General features: G+C 32.0%; 1 protein-coding gene across 1 annotated transcript; it reads left to right on the top strand.

Annotated features, from left to right (window-relative positions):
* Positions 1–10,994: 10,994 nt before the first annotated feature.
* On the top strand, positions 10,995–16,506 carry Bm9510 (Uncharacterized protein; the record flags this gene model as incomplete). The annotated part of the gene is made up of 14 exons (XM_001897864.1): positions 10,995–11,091; positions 11,351–11,493; positions 12,071–12,220; positions 12,690–12,743; positions 12,817–12,916; positions 13,430–13,615; positions 13,883–14,106; positions 14,186–14,363; positions 14,484–14,566; positions 14,839–14,932; positions 15,142–15,276; positions 15,423–15,567; positions 15,768–16,008; positions 16,366–16,506. The coding sequence occupies 14 exons, from the start codon at positions 10,995–10,997 to the stop codon at positions 16,504–16,506; spliced, it is 1,971 nt and encodes a 656-aa protein (XP_001897899.1).
* Between the last annotated feature and the right edge of the window lie 556 nt (positions 16,507–17,062).

Genomic DNA, 17,062 nt, shown 5'->3' with positions numbered 1-17,062 from the left:
TCTATCATTTATAATGAATGCTTGCATTCCATTACGAAACTTAATACCAGTCATTAAAACTATTATTACTAAATAATGATAGCAGAGCGTTACTTTCTGTGCTCAATAAGTCCAGTTCCCTCTACTTAACGGATTCTTGTAGTTGAAAAAACTTTGCATTAAAGAGGTACGCAAGCATGTCATGTACCTTTCAGTTACAAGACTGGTGTATGAAAATTATAAAACAACTCAAAGTTTTTTGGAGATTATCAATACATTAAAGTAGTCATTGTATGAATACCTTCATAACTGCTCACTACAATTTATTCGACATAATGAGTCATTTCACTAAATATAGACAACATTTAGATTATTCATGATTGTTAGTTCCATGAATTATTTCGCAATCTGTTTTGCAACTACATCAAAAGTGATGGTCAAATAATTTTTCAAAATTAAGCAGTACAGATAACGGTGCTCTCAAACATCACAATGATCATGAAATTCGCGGGATTTAATAAAATGCAGCTAATGAATTTAAAAAAAAAAGCAACAAAAATCTAACTAATCAGAACTAAATACAAATCTAGCCATATACATATATATGCAATAAAATTAAAGCACCAAAAATCAAACTAATACAGATTTAGACGCAATACATGAAATGCAATAAAATTAAAGGGTCATCTAATGTCCTAGCAATAATTAATCAATTACACGTCACTGGGTGGTAGAAAAGTAAAACAAGATTTATTATACAATAACATCAAAAAATTTCATATTAAAATATCTATTATCGAAAATTACCAATGTATATAATTACCAATTAGCAAAGGCTATTAAATTTAATAGGACATTTACTTACGATTCATATCCAAGGAAATTTAGCTTTGTAACATGGAAGACAAACAAAGAAAAATCATTATTCACTGAGCGAAAAACATTGGAATAAACACCAAGCATTCAGTTTGTTCAATTTTCCAAGCGTTTAATCGTGCATTATGCCTGACTGATAAGTAATTTATATAAACGGATTACTTATCACTCATCTAACAGATGAAAGATGGAGAGGAAGTTACCACTATAAAAATGATTTGAAAACTGAATGAACAATGAGAACATATACAACAGATGATAAAAGCAGAAGTAAATTCACAAATTTAAAATTCCTTGCTCTTCCAAAAGAGATATATAAAAACTAACTTAGAGGAATATCAACTGAGAAATGACGAATTTGATACACAGTCAAGAAAATGAACAATGTTGTAGTAAAGAGGATATCGTCTTTCCTTGATGAAGCAAACACTATTGAAGTATTCTCATGTTTTGTAAGGAAATCTTGGTCGAAATTCAAATTTATATTTGATTTTTTTAATGGATAACTGCCACAAAACAAACAAAAATGTGTTTGTTAATTACAAAAAGGGCTACAAAAATTAAGAGGATCAGATGATTTCATAATTTTTCCTGGTAAAGGAACACTGCAAAAAGAAAAATTATTTCTTTAGATTGTGAGAAAGTATATCTTGTCGAACAGGACAGACAAACAGGACATGCTTGAACTTGTAGGCGATCAGTAGCTGTGAGTGTTTTCAATAAACACACAGAATGCTATTCATTACCTCACCTATGCTACGGTGTTTAAATATTATATTTGTTCGTGATTATATTTAAGAGGGATTTTCTTTTGTAAGCAAAAGAGCGAATATTTCATTATGTTTCTCTTTATATTATGTCTTTTTTTTGAATTAGTTTTAATGTTTCTCTGAAAAAAATGAATGGGAATAAGTTCCGATGAATAAGATGTGTGAAACGATGTTGCTGTGTTTGAAAGTATTTATAAATTATAGGTTATTAAAATTTGTGAAAACTTAAAAAGAGCTAGATTAATTTCATCTTACAAATCCAATACTTCGGCTTCAGAATGAAGAACAGTTCGTTCTTCACTTTCACGATTATTAACAACTAGCAAAGCAGGAAATTTCTCAGGAGAATAAGCCAGTGCCGACATCGGTTAACAACGAAGGCAGTTGCAAAAAGGAGATGGAGGAGTGAAAGCCAATCATCCTTAGCAGTGGTTCTGGAACAGAGAGAAATAGAAGCAGTTTATAAAATCATCATTTTATTTTGAATGAAGATAGCTTTTCAACTGAATGCACAGAAAAAATTTCTTCATTTGAGCTCAGGTAGAAATCCCATATTGCTGTACCCTTTAAAAAAGACAAAGATTGACCAAAAAGGAGTGGAGTTTTGCATTATTTCAAAACAAAAAACAATTCTCTACTTTCAGAAACTCCTTCTAATCCTAACAGTGTAAAAAAAAATCCCCTGTATGCATTTTTCTGGGATGGATTCGTCCATCCCTTCAATTCCTATTTTCCTTAGGCATATACCATACTCTAGAAATACAACAAATACTTAAATTCATCTTCGAAATTCATTCAAAGCCACACGAAATTTTTTAATATACTAATGAAATAAAATTTACCAACTGCAGTAGGCTCACTAGTATTCCAAACTACTGCGCTCGAGTCAGTTAACGATATTCCAGTAACCGGTAAATTTCCTATTACCGGCACATGGAAGACCTATTCTCTTTCTTCTTCCATAACTCAGGCTTTTTCAAGAACTCCTGAAAAATATTCTTAAACATCTTTGGTGTCATTTTCGTTACTATCACTTTCTGCCACACCAATATTTGCACAAGTGCAAATAAATTTACAGTGTAATTTCATAAACCGCTTCCAGTTCTCTTCTTCCGGAAGATTGTCAACGTTCCTGATGCCACATCTATACCCTCCTCATTGTAGGATGATTTGGGTACTACCTATCTTCACTCCGCCATATTCTTTTCGCAACCGCCTACGCCGGTGTCAGCACTGGCTTATTCTCCTGAAAAATTTCCTGCTTCGCTCGTTAAAGAAATGGAGTACGAACTGTTCCCCATTCTCGAGATCTAATTACAGACCTCACTCGTGCTTCAAGGACTTATAGATACTTCGATGTGTTTCCAGGAGGAAGAATTTGAGCGATGCAGTAAATTCGCTCCTGTGATCGCCACAGCTTCGTCGCTGTGATATGCTTATTTCTTCCCATGCTCCCTCTTAGCTGATCGATCTAAAAAACCATACTAAAGATTTCAATAAAAAAAAAATGAAGAATTCAATAAGAAATCTAATCTTAGAAGTCAATATACAATTTTCTAACAGTTTATTTGCAGACCAACAACTCTCCACAAAAAATAAACTTCCATGCCAAGGTGTGCATTTTTCTTTCCAATTCTGCTAGTCTATTTGCTTCCAGTTTAGTTCCTCAGCATGAAATCTGATAACGGTATTATCAAAAGCCATCAACCAATTGCTTGCCTCATGTTGTACACAGAAGGAAACGCGCCATCAAATATAAAAAAATATGCCAAATTAGTTGCACCTCATAGACAACACCTTCCGAAATTCAAGCGGTTCCCACGCAAATGATACTTAGAATCAGTCGAAATTCATAAACCCAACAGTTGCTCCTATTCCATTTGCGGTACCAAAAAAACTGAAGCTGAAAACAAATTTCCAATCGTCCATTCCCATAAATATCTTTTCAGGATGTATTCTAAAAAATGTAATATTACCTGAACAAAAGATTCATCAGCAACCTCCTATCGAGTGAAAAGTTCTGAAGTATCCATCTGAGGTAGTTGGCAATAATATTTAGTCCTTTAATCTTAGCTTCCCTACCAATCACTAAAATTTTATAAAATGATGACATTTCAAAACTCATAAACAGTCTTTGTAGAAGTAAATCATTTTATTGCGATATGTACTGTCACTAAAAAAAAGCAAAAGGTGAAGAATTCGTTATGCCTTCAAACTCTATTTTGATGTTTTTTACTAGATTCCGATGCTTGATTTTGTGCTAGTCACATGGACCCATTGAATAATTTCTTTCCAAACATCATTTTACCAGATAAAAATAATAATGTAACGATCATACACAGCTTAATCCAGGAGAACTTTTGCTTCCCTATCATAATGTGAACTATCATAATGCGAAATTTTATTATGAATTTGGTGCATACAGACAGTTGTGCGAAAATTCTAATGCTTTCCAATTGATACCTTTTAACCTATCAGTCCTCGACAAGTCATAGTAGTGGTGGTATTCTAATACATCGTAGTTAAACAAAAATTCTAATAAAGAGAAATTTGCAGTTACAGCCGATTAGCTTTATCAAAGTTATTTCTTTTGCTATAATTCTATTTATAAAATGAAAATAGTTGTCAAAATTGTATTATAACTTCAGGGCGACAAAGTGTTTTCCCTTCTCCAAACCTAATCTAAATATTTAATAATCTGAGCACTACCACTATTTGCCCATCTAAAATTCTCATGCTATAAAATGAAGTATAGGTGACCCTAAAACATTACCATAACAAATGATAGCTTTTGTCGGGTTCTCCATCGAAATTGGGTAGAGATAGCTGAGGAAGGTTGATGTTGGGATAGGATGTCGGCGTTGTCAACTCCGTTATTGGCAGTTTAGAAGTTATTTATTTGATTTCATTATTAATTTCCCTTTTGTACATAATCAGCTGATAGTGGCCTCCTTTGCTTCGTGCTTCAGAATGAAGATATTTTGCTCTCCCGTAGCTATTTGTGCGTAGTTTTCCTCATCTTCTTTTTTCGTTTTGGATTTTTGGGCACCTCTATCCACTGTTTATTTAAAGCTTCGATAGAGTCAGTGCACATTTGCAGTCGAAGAATTTTTTCATCTATGAGTCGATTTTTGGTTTTGTTAATTTCGAGTCGTTCGTGATTCGGTAAGGTTGGGTCTGGAGATTGGATATCCATAGTTTTTACCTCATTCAATAATCTTTCTAGACGGTCCTTTACAGTTTTAATACTTCCAATAATAGTAAAAGCCATTGTAATTCTACTTTCCGTCCGGTTCGTGGCACCAAAAATTTTGTCGTGATTTTGAAGAACTTCTTGGTCAGAAGAGTAGATGATTTAGTTAAGTTCACTTGACTTACGTGAAGTTTGTAGAACTTGAACTGAAGCTTTTGCTTCTTATCTGCAAGCGAGATCGACCTACAAATATATAGTGGAGTAATTGAAACAGCAAAGGAGTAAGTGGTACTGTTGAGTGAGTAGGAGGAAGAGAAGACTGCACCGATCGTTTCGTTGTTGTTATCAGATTAAAGAAGGCTTTTAAGGATGTAGAAAGTGGGCTGGGTTGGCTTAGCAGATTAACATTTACAGTGAAGACAGATGTACATTTACTATTTGAGGTTTAGATAAAGGATTCATTGTTTCAAAAAAAAAAATTGGATATAACAAAGGAATAACGAAGTGGTTTGTAGTGATGAATCATTAGTATTATTCTAAACACTTACTGTGTAATAAAAAATTTTCGGTTTTCCGACAGCTTCAGCGTAGTGAACTCACAATACGCTGCATTCCTGCCTGATTCAAAATCTTGGCAATATCCTTTCCCATAAGAAAACAGTGAAAAGCTACATCGTTTCATGACACTTTAAGCAATGTTACAGAAATTGTTAAATCTTATTAAGCTGAGTTAGCTGAGTAGAGAGTCCAACCATAATACTTTTTTGAATTATACTAACAGAAACCTATAGAACGATGGTTATCTTTCTATTTTATAGTATTCTGTGCTGTTAGTGCCAACGTATCGTCAGCTACTATGAATTATTTTTATTCAAAAGAAACTAAACAAGGCAAACACTGAGAAACTGTTTAGCAACATTTATGAGAAGCCATCCATTTACTTTATGCCTAAAAGAACAAACTATGCATGAGCGCAAGCTTTGAATGATTTTTGGTACAAACTCAAAATTCCTGGCCCAGAAATTAGTTAAACTTTATCATTGTCTAGATCCCACTTGAAAGCCACCCTAAACTTCTTTGTCCCTAATTCTGAATACCAAAGTTTCTATCATCCCCAACGCGCAATTTTAGCCAATGCGAAGACGCTTAACAAACAACAGTAGTACGGTAGGCATTAGAGGAATAATATGTTGGGAGTAGAAGAAGGGATATGGCATTTTCTTTGTGAGCCTTCAGCAGTAAAATGAAATTTGTCGTGAAACCTCAAACTTGGGTAATTAAACCTTTATTTAACATGAGGCAAATAATAGCGCTTTATACATATCGTACGGATGCTACACCGTTTAACAAACGCGTAAACTATATAAATGCAATAATATAAAAATGGTGAAATAATACAAAATTATAAAGTATTAGACGCATCCCAAACCACCCAAAACATAAAGCAAATGATGGTTATAGAAGGATTGGTTGGTTTATATATAAGACTGATTTAATGAATGGAAATTAGATGGAAGAATTTCTATGGATGAAAAAACAAGATTGTTAACAATGTAATGATTTCCCTAAACAATTTTGCAGGTGTTAATTATTTTTATCACATCTTATCGCTATTTAACAAGATTAGTTTTATTGTATGAAAGGAGGAAATAGATTAGTATGAGTCATAGCTGAATTACAAATGCAAAAATATTCGGAAATTGAATCATCAGGTGTGAGAAGAATTTTGTAAATGTAAATTAGATTTAGGAATTAGATAAGAGGAATTTGTTAGTTTTGGATATAATAATTTAAATATTTCGTCTTTCACGACAAAATTCATTTTTAGGAGAGGGAGAATAAAAGTGCATATCGTTCCGCAATTGGAGTCAACGCGTAAGTGGCAAACAGTACGTGTAAATATGATTGGAGGTTTTGTAACTTCAAAGCATTATATTATACGCATAAGCTGCAAGTGGTATTATAGTTTAATCATCCAAATGTCTTTTTTCCCCTCACTGGGATTTTAAGTAGAACAATGTGTTTAAATTAAAACCAATTGTAATAAAGGTTCCAGCTGGGATCAGTATCGCTTTTTCATACTTCTCATACCGAGTTCGCCCGAAGGAATCTTTTGAAAAGAAACCAAAAATCGTTTCAAAACCCGCATCATTTGAAATGAATATGATCAACTGATTACGTTCATACTTGCCTTTAATAGCATTATTTTTTATGTTCAGTAGATAATTAAAATACTGTAAGTTAGAAGACTGCATTATTCTTCAGTTTTAACTATTACCAACGGCGGCCGGTAATTCTAAAATTTGCATATTTTTCTTCTGCGATATGACAACTATACCTTGAGCTTTTTCCAGTTTCTCATCTTAAAAATTATTGAAAAAAGCTATCGATTCCCGATTTTCAGTAGATAAGCAACTGAAATGTTTGTTTCAACCAAAAAGGTTCTAAGCAGTTCATTCATATGCCAGACCACAGGTGTACCATATCCAGTGCTATTAAAATGAAATTTATCGATGGTGAAACTTCGTAATAAAAAAAGATAAGGACTATCTAAAGCCTTTTAGTCAGTTAACATTTTTTTTAGTTGTTGATCAGTAGTGCGCACATCTACATTTTTCATCACATGAATGTGTTTTTGTGAAGGTTATTATTGCATAAATGTGTGTTTGTGTGGGTTGCCACTAGCATAGATGTCCACTTGTTGTAAATTAATAGTGCTGAAGTATGCTTAAGTAATGTCACTTAAATTGTATTTTTACTTATCTAAGAATGCGTAAATGTGTGTTTATAATTTATAATAAACTGACAACGCATAAATGTAAATCTGCTAGCTTTTGAAAATCATTGTGATAAGTTAATAATGCATATGTGCGCTTGTTGACTCTTTTGATAGCCTTGATAAACCCAAATGTGCATTTAGTGATTCTGTAGGGGTAAGAATGCATGTTTTTAAGTTTTTAAATTTTAAAGAAGTACAGTTCTGTGCTTGTGATAAGATAGCAGTGCGTGCGCTATTGACTTTAGCGCAAATACGCATTTGTTATCTGTTGGTTGAGTGCAAGTGGACATTTCTTACCCTTTGCAAAAGTTTGTGACCAACTATAATGCATAAAATTTTTTTAAAATAGCTATTAATAAATGCGTAAATTATACGCTGTTGTTTTTAAATAGCGCTAACGTATATCTGTTGCTTTTTGTTTGTTTGTTTGTTAGGTGAGTACTACAAATAATACACTTGCTGACTTTGTACTCTACTGAACATCCTCCTAAGCGATCTTTTTCAGGATTGTCGTTTACTTTAATTGTTTGCTTGCAACATCGTGTTTAAAATATGCTTTTCCCAATTGTAAGTAATATTCAAAAATGAGCAATATCTCTAATCCGCATCAATAAACAGCCGGCAGTTGCGCTCTCAACAAGGGAACAAACGTTTTCGTTTGTTGTCAGTTTCTTAGTTTGATGTAATAGATGAACATATGCCTCTTCCATCCATTCATTCTTCTTCGGGTTGTTTCTTGTGCTTATCCACCTTTGCTACCATATTTTAATCTTTTTTTTTCTTTTTTACTGCTTCATTATTTCTCTTATTTGCTTTATAGTATGCTTATCCTTCAACTATTAAATATTAACTTATTTATTAACTGTTCTCACTTTTATTTCTTTCTGAGAAATAGTTTTTTCGTTCTGTTTATCTGTTTATGCTGGCTAGTTTTTGCTAATTTAATCTTGCCACAAACTGTTGATACTGTAATTGAATTCTTGCAAAGAAAGACAAGTTCCTCTTTTTTCTTTCTTCAACCGTGCCTGTTAAACCTCAATCGAAATTAGGTCGTAGTTTTTCAACAGCCAAGATTTCTTAGATATATTAGTAGTATTTTCCTATTACGTAAAAATATTAAAAAGTGCATCTCCAAATGTTGGATTAAGAAAAAAATTTAAAGAACGGAAGTTATAAAACAAAACATTTGTTTCAATCGAATTTCACCAAAATTTCTCTGAAAAGTCGGGATTTCATTACCACAACGTAAATAACTGGAAGAAAAAATAGAAAACATCCTTGGTATTCCATTAGCAATGCAATGGTCTTATTTTCCAGGTTCGTTTAAGTTCCCTCCAACTTCGATTACTAATGAATCTAAATGTGTAATGCATAGAATAATCCTTTTCTAGTGCATATTCCAGAAAAAAAAAAAAAAAAATCAATCTTTAAGAGAATAGAAGCAAGCCTAAAGATACATTATATATATGTATTTTGGTTTCATAACAACTATTAAATTACAAATATTTTTTCAAATAGGATTTCCATTATATATAGGTATTTATTCTCCGACTTATTCACTGAATTGGAGCTCTGCAACAAAGTCTGAAGGTATTTGGAAAATTCATATTTTTAGTTCACAATAAGTGAAAATTACTCGAGCAAATTCCTATTACTTTCTCAATTACCACTTAGCCTTATGGAACATTAGAAAGTACAAAGTTAAGATTTTGATTGTATGAAACATTTCGATGATTTTGACTCGGGATCAAATCCACGCTTTTTCAATATCGTAACCTTCAAACGAATTATCTAATAAGAGGTCATTAATCTTAAACACAAGAAGTTCGGGAAAGAAATTCCCATCACGTAATTCTATATTTAACAATAATGAGAAATAAAACAATGCTGCTTTCCATAGTTTTGCAGAAAACTTATGTATTTTTTCCGATTTCTATGATTCATAAACAACAGATTTTTTCCACAATTACTTGTTTGTAAGCAAGTACCGAGTTTATTCACAATAATCCGACTTCTAGCTAATTTGCACCAATTCAAGGTAACTGTTTCATCAGAGATTCATCATACATTCATCAGTTTCTACTCTTACTAGACTTTGTCAAATTTCTTAAAAAATTACTTCTAAAATGTAATGAATCTGCTTTTTCGTGTTTTCATGTCTTTTTAGCTTCTAAGTAATGTAAGTTGTTTCTAAGTTTTTCATAATGAAAATATAATTTAATGATGCAAATTCGAAGTAAAGTTCAGGTGTAATTTGATTATGAAATCTCATTGTTGAAATGTAGAACCAAGAAAGCAAAATATTCACTCGATATTCATGCTAATAGTTTTTCGTTTTCTGCACGATTTTGATAATTCAAATTTTCCAAATGCAGGTTTTTTTTTTTAAAATCGTTTGTTTTTCTAAAATTTCTGAAGGCCTGAAATTATTATGTGGTACTTTTAAACTCGACTTGTATTTTTGTACTTTTCGTTGGCATGTCTTCGCATTTATCGATGTTTTAGATGAATTTAATTCAAGTAACAATTGCGCATCTACCCGTTTTTTATCAATGGTTATTTACTAGTGGTTATTGTCCTTTGTTATTTTATTTCTTCAGCTTGAATAAGGTGGAAAATAATTTCTATGGTCATTACTCTTTTTCATGTTTTTCGTTTTCATTAATTCTGTTTTCACTTGTACCTCCTATCATCTTTTCAATTTCTGAACCTTCCTTAATCTTTTTATTTTCACCACTCTTAGCAGTTTGCGATTTTCTTTTTTAGTTCACTATTGCCGACTTCTTCCCAATAATTCGTAAGTTGAAGAAAAAGTTATCAATGAGTGGAATTACAATTAGTTCATGCAAAGATGAGAAAAATAAATATGTTTGTTTGCAGCAAAGCTAAAATTCTAATTTTGTTCTTGATATCTCTAATTTTGAATAAGCTTTAAAAAAATTTCTAAAGATTGTGATATCAGTTAGATTTTTCTTTCTTTATTACGACAGTTTGAGAGTAAGTCGTCATACACAGTTAAAATGAGTAAAAAATATAGCAAAAAGCTGGTCCAATAAGTGTTAATATGCTTTCGTACTGCTATGGTTTTTATGATTACCTTTCAAAATCTTTTCTCAAACTTATGAAAATCCCACGATCTATTTACTGAGGAGATTTTGAAAAAGGAGTTAAATTGATAATTAAAAAAGATTTAGAAAGGACATGCATTTTGGAAATCTTTTTGATTTCGATTTCCAGTCTTATCTTTTTTAGTCAGTATGAAATCTTCATTAAATCATCTATTTAAGTCCACTTTATCATTACTTTGATTTAAAATGACGAAAAAATATTCTCAAAATATGTTTACAATCATTCATACTTAGCTTCAAAGTTTTGAGTTATAGGTATTTGAATTGAAATGCGCATTGAACATGTTTTGTTACTACATTTACTGCACGCAACTTTTGCAACTGCCAATATAATTATGAACAATAAATCATTTAATGCTGAAGCATGTAAGTTTGTCATTTTAAGCTTTGTCACTTGATGGTATTTGGTCAGTTGGATTTAGGGAGGGAAATGTTCTCATAATTTTTCCAATTGTTTAAAATTTTGGAAATGAATTATTAGTGGATTGAAATCACTGCATAAAAAAAAAAATCCTATTATTCCTGAATAATAGTGCTATGAAAGGCAAAGAAAAATTACTTTATTAAAATTGATGTTTAAGGCATTCGAAATTCAAACTCCTTCAGAGTAGAAATTTACTTTCAGCAATAGCAACCGATGTTCTACCATCACGGCAAACAACTCATGGAGGAATCTCAGGATACTATATGGAATTTAATGGAATACTTGCCGAAGTTTACGAAAATGTTCCATATGCTCAGCCACCTATCGGATCTTTGCGATTTGAAGTAAATTTGACATGATAATATCTGAACGTGGTAGGTTATGATGCAAATATGTACTTGCAAAGCACAAATGCAATGGTTGTATACAATTTACAAATTTGATCCTGATTTTAGAAAAACTCATATATTTGTATAAATGAAATCTTTTCGTAAAGAACACGAATATTAACGCTCTCAGACTAAAACATTCAACAGATTTGAAATTCAATTGTTTAAGGCATTCGAAATTCAAACTCCTTCAGAGTAGAAATTTTTTGCCTAAAATTTAAGATTTTATTTCAATTATAGTACCTAAATGAAAGAAACATAAAATTCAAAACATGAAAGAAGAGATACTGAATGTGATGTAGAAAAAAATGGTTATGTTCAAATACACTTCCGTGAAGAAATTTTGTCTAAAACTTTCTTTGGTTGCTCTTTTTTATTGATTTAACAAAGTTTCATATGAATTTTTGTTTATTTCTTACTAATCTCTTTCGTAATTATGTTATATATATATATATATATTATTTTTTATTATTTTTTGAAGTCTGTCTGCTTAATGCTCAATGTAAATTGAAATGTCAAAATTAAACTGTAGGCCACAAAAACTCTGATCGGCTGGAATAAGACAAGGAACTGTGGTAAGCGTGAAGTAGTACGTTGTGTGCAATTTGGACAATATTCCAACGAATACGATGGTACCGAGGACTGCCTATATGCTACCATTGTTATACCTCATAAAAAAATGGTATTTGCTAACTCAAACAAATTGTCTACTTTATTAATTAGTGTATACCAACAAATTGACCAGATAAAATGAAATTCTTTTTTTTTTGGTCTCTAAAAGTGGCAATTTATGAGAGAAAATTATAGAAATCTCTTTTGTAGTAGGATGCAACAAACTAGATGTTTTAAACTTTGCTTTTTAATTGTATCATCAAAATTATTCTATTATTCAGAACTTGGAAAAATAATTTAATACTTACTTTGCTCGTTATTAATCTGAGATATAAAAAAACTTCAATTGATAGTCAAATCAATTTACGTAGTGGAGAATTTTCTTCTTTTCTCTATCCATTTTTTTTTTCTTTTTTGATTTCTTCGATTATCTGACAAGTCAAGCAAAATTCCACTTGAAAAAATATTCTCTGACAAGTGTATTTCGTAAACGTCAACGTCAGGCGCAACCAAAATGTGCATAATTTTTTGCTTTTCAGGAAGCAAACAAACTGTACCCAATATTAATTTGGATACATGGAGGTTCTTTCCAGGTAATAACAATTCTTACTAAATTAGTTATTTTTTAGATGGAAACTGTCTTGCTGACAATTTCCAATTTTTTAGACAGGCGATACAACTATTTTTCCGACCGAGTCAATCGTGCAACATTTTGCTTCAGAAAGCATTATTTTTGTGGCCATAAATTATCGACTAGGCCCGCTTGGTAAATGGTTATTTTCACTTCCTCTCTATGAATTCATACTTCTTTCTCATAATTTTTAACTTATAAATTTATTATTCCTCTAAAAGGTTACTTTAAGTCTAAAAGGTTTAACAAGTTTGCACTATTTGAATAATGAGAAAGCGGAAAAAAAGGAAAGAGAATGCTTCCATGAAATTATGATTTTTTAAGTGGTTCTGTTTGTAGTTTTCATCATTTAGAGATAATTTCATTCTTGCAGAACACAAGATGAAAAAGGCATTGAGATAATTGAAAATTACTCACTTATTTGCACTACTAAACTGGGACAATTCTCCTTATAAACAAATACAACTAAAATTCCGAGCCGGTGCTTCTAATTTAGAAGTAGAGATCAAAATTATGAACTCTTGTCAGATTATTTCTACCCAGTCTTGACAACCCATAACACTTATTCATCAAGAATACCAATGATGAAAAGAATGATAAGCAAAATGGATGAGTGAAGGATAAAAACAACATATTTTATTATTTCAGGATTTTTAACAGCTAGTCATCGAGATTTGCATGGCAATTACGGGTTGGATGATCAAATTGAAGCAATTCGTTGGATTCGGGCAAATGCTCGGAATTTCGATGGCAATCTGAATAACATTGTTGTTGGTGGCATAGGTGCCGGTGCCGCTTGCGCAAGTATTTTAGCTGTTTCACCGAAGACTAGGGGTGGGTTTGTTTTTGGGGTGGAAATATATGTGAGTCCCATTATATATATATATAATGGGATTCACATTTAGTATATTTAAATGTTCCAAACATATAAAAATATATACTATCGAAAGAAATTCGTATGACATAAGCTTGGTTTCTAGCTTATCTTTGTATTGCACAACTAGTTTTTAGTATCTTTTTTCTACAGCATACATAGTAAGCCTTCTTAGTTGGGTGGTTCGAGATTCGTTCTTACTGCATCTAACTTCATTACGTTTCTAGGACTGTTCAGTGGTGTTATATTACGGAGCGGAAGCTCTATTGCTCCGTGGGCAGTAAGATCTGTGTCCACTGAAAACTATTCAGCACGTTTAATCGATTACTGTGGCTGTGACTACAACCAAAGTTTGGGAATGCCACGCACGGTAGAATGCCTGAAAAAAATCCCAGTAGCACAATTGCAAAAAGCATGGAAGCACATCGCCAAATTGGCTACTGCCATTGTTGTGAGTACTTCCAAATTGTCACAATCCACGGATACCTCAACTCTCTACTGATCAATATTCATTAAAGTAATTTGTTTAGGGTAATGGGAACCCCTTTATGGACCCTACCTATTTCACGCCAACCACTGATCCATACCGCATCGAGGCCAGTGTTCTTCCCGGCGATCCTATGTCCATTTTGCTTCAGAATCCACGAATGCCTTTGCTGATCGGTGTCACAAATGGAGAAGTTGCTCAAATGAATAGCGCATATATATGTATATTTACTACTATTTCCTTTTCCTCTTAAACTCTTTTATATTTCTTCAAACGGAAGTTGGGTCCTTAATTTGAATTTAAAAATTTCGATTCTTCCAATCGAAATTTTTTTGTTTTAGCAAGCAGTAATGGTTATATGGAAAGTGGTGAGTGGGGTCTGAGTCATGTTATACCTTCTTATCTGCACGCTAATTATAAACAGGTACTAATAATACTCATGTTCATATATTCTAACTTTGAAATATGGTTATGTGAAAAGTGAGGTCTGAGTTATGTTATATATTCTTGTTATCACGCTAATGATTTGGTTTAATTCTGAATAATTTTAGAAAGACTGAGTTTGTGAAATGAATGTGCTCTCCCACCTTTATAGCTGTTCAGCCGTCTCACTGATTTGGGACGAATGTTGAGTTCGTCTTGCAGACAAGAATATACAACAACTTTACAAGATAACTCTACAGATTTAAAATTGAGGTCCGAAAAGCTGTTGAATATCAGTACCTAACCGATTATCCACAAAATATGAATGAAGCTGAACGGCGTAATATAATTCTTAATATTTTATCTGGTAAGCTATTAAATTGTCGTTCATGAAATCTGCACTTTTTTCATAAATTCACGAAATTGAAATTGTATGCTTTGATTTTTTTTCTTTTTTTTGGTAGTAATGCTTTTAGAAATATTCTTAGATGCTTATTTCTGGTAAATTTCGAAAAAACGAAATTCATTTTTTAGTGAAAATTTGCAAAATTTTATGGTTATTTCAAATCTTTTCAGATCAATATTTCATTGCTCCTGCAGCACGTGAAGCATTGCTTTATGCGAGAAAAAATCGTACTGTGTATGCATACATATTTCAGTATGAAAATGCTCAATTGTTGGCATCTGTAAGAAAAAATGGAATTCAACAAGGTAAATTCCACGTTAGAAATGCTTACTGTGTCGTGTTTTAAAATATTGTACGTATCATTATATGTTTTCAAGTGCTAATCAAGTAGCTTTTCAAATTTTTCACATTCTGCAAAATATTTTGATGATTGATGAGATGAGCATTTCAGGAGCTTCGCACGGTAACGATTGTTCATTTATATTTAACAATCCTAAGCTCTCCGACTCTTCACTTAAAACAATCGAATGGAATGATGATGATCGAAAAATCACCCAGCAACTTATCAGCCAAATGACTAACTTTATTCGTGAAAGGTCAGAAGTTATAGCTTTTAAATTTGGAGGAAAATAAGGATGAAAACACTGTATGAGTTGTGGGAAGCAGAACATCAGACTTTAATGTCCATGAAAAAAAAAAAAAAAAAATCTTTTCCAATTCTGATAGGCGAATGAAGAAAGAGCTTTTGCAGAAATGATCCAAACAAATTCTCAATACTTCTATCGATGATTTTTAGGGATCTTAGTAGAGATGGTTTTGAACGCTTCAGAATGATTTACCGCGTAGCTACACCGATCAGTCATCGAAACACTAATGCTCCAGTGGAATTCTATAGTAATGTAACTAATTTTTGGCATGAAGTGATCCCAACTATCGAGCAGTTACACATTACTCCACAATATCGAGTGCTTTTACAACCTTGTACTATGTGTCAGTACCCATATAAAATGCCATTCTACATTATCTTAGCAGCACTGGTCAGTTTTCCATTTTCACATCAGTTCTTCAACATGCAAACATGCATGTTTCTATGTACATTGTTTTATATGTACTGTCTCTCCTTTCTCTTTCACTAATTTAATTAGTTCAACTTTGCTATTAATTTTCCATCATGATGTATGGGTTAGCTCATTTACTGTCATGTTCTGGTGACTAAAAGCTACACAAAAGTTGATTAAGTTTGAGGAAATTGAGAATAGGAGATAGTAAGTAGATGCCAAATTACATTCTGTAAGATTCAAAGGATTACAATGGTTTAAAAGAAATAATAAATGTGGAGAATCATAATGGTTTAAAAAGAGATATAAAAGCTTACAAATGCCTGCTTATTTCAGATTTTGGTCACGATTGGTCTACTAAGCATTTGCATTCATCGTCAGCAACGTGTAAGGCAAAAGCCAACATATGCTATTGTACATGAGTTGCAAGCTTTGAAAAGTGATGAAAAAGTGAAGGTAGAGCTGAAAATGCCTTAACAAAATTTCTTTTGTAACACCGAGTATTGAATATCGAGATCTCATTTCATTTTGTGTGCCCTCTATAAGATACATTTTTTGAATACAATAATACCTTCAGTACAATTCTTTTCTCACTTTTTGTATTCTTCATTATCAATTAATTTCCTATTGTATATTTAATTGTTGATCAGTTAGAAAAATATACACATTTTGGAGATTTCATTCCTCAGTTTAACAATCTGTGTGTGGTAAAACTGATATCATTGAACTAATATGAGCTAGAAGCAATGCACTTGTTCAAACAAGGCTAATTACACAGTTGATTTATATCCAAAGAATACATATGCTTCCAAATCGGTAAGTAATGATGGTTTTGTCGTTATTCATATTTTAATGTTTGCATTCTTTGGACAGATTATTATTGAAGTAATGGTCGATTTATATTTACTAACACTACTGTTTTGACTTTACTGTTTTAAGTGTGTTTCCGAATGGTCATTTTTCTACCATAGTAATTTACACTGCTATACAGTTATTATTTTCAATTCTTCCGAAATAATTGTGTGCCAAAATG

This window comes from Brugia malayi (genome assembly GCF_000002995.4).
Source record: "Brugia malayi strain FR3 genome assembly, contig: Bm_v4_ChrX_scaffold_001, whole genome shotgun sequence".
Classification (NCBI taxonomy): Eukaryota; Metazoa; Nematoda; class Chromadorea; order Rhabditida; family Onchocercidae; genus Brugia; species Brugia malayi.
This window is presented reverse-complemented; position numbering and strand designations above follow the sequence as displayed.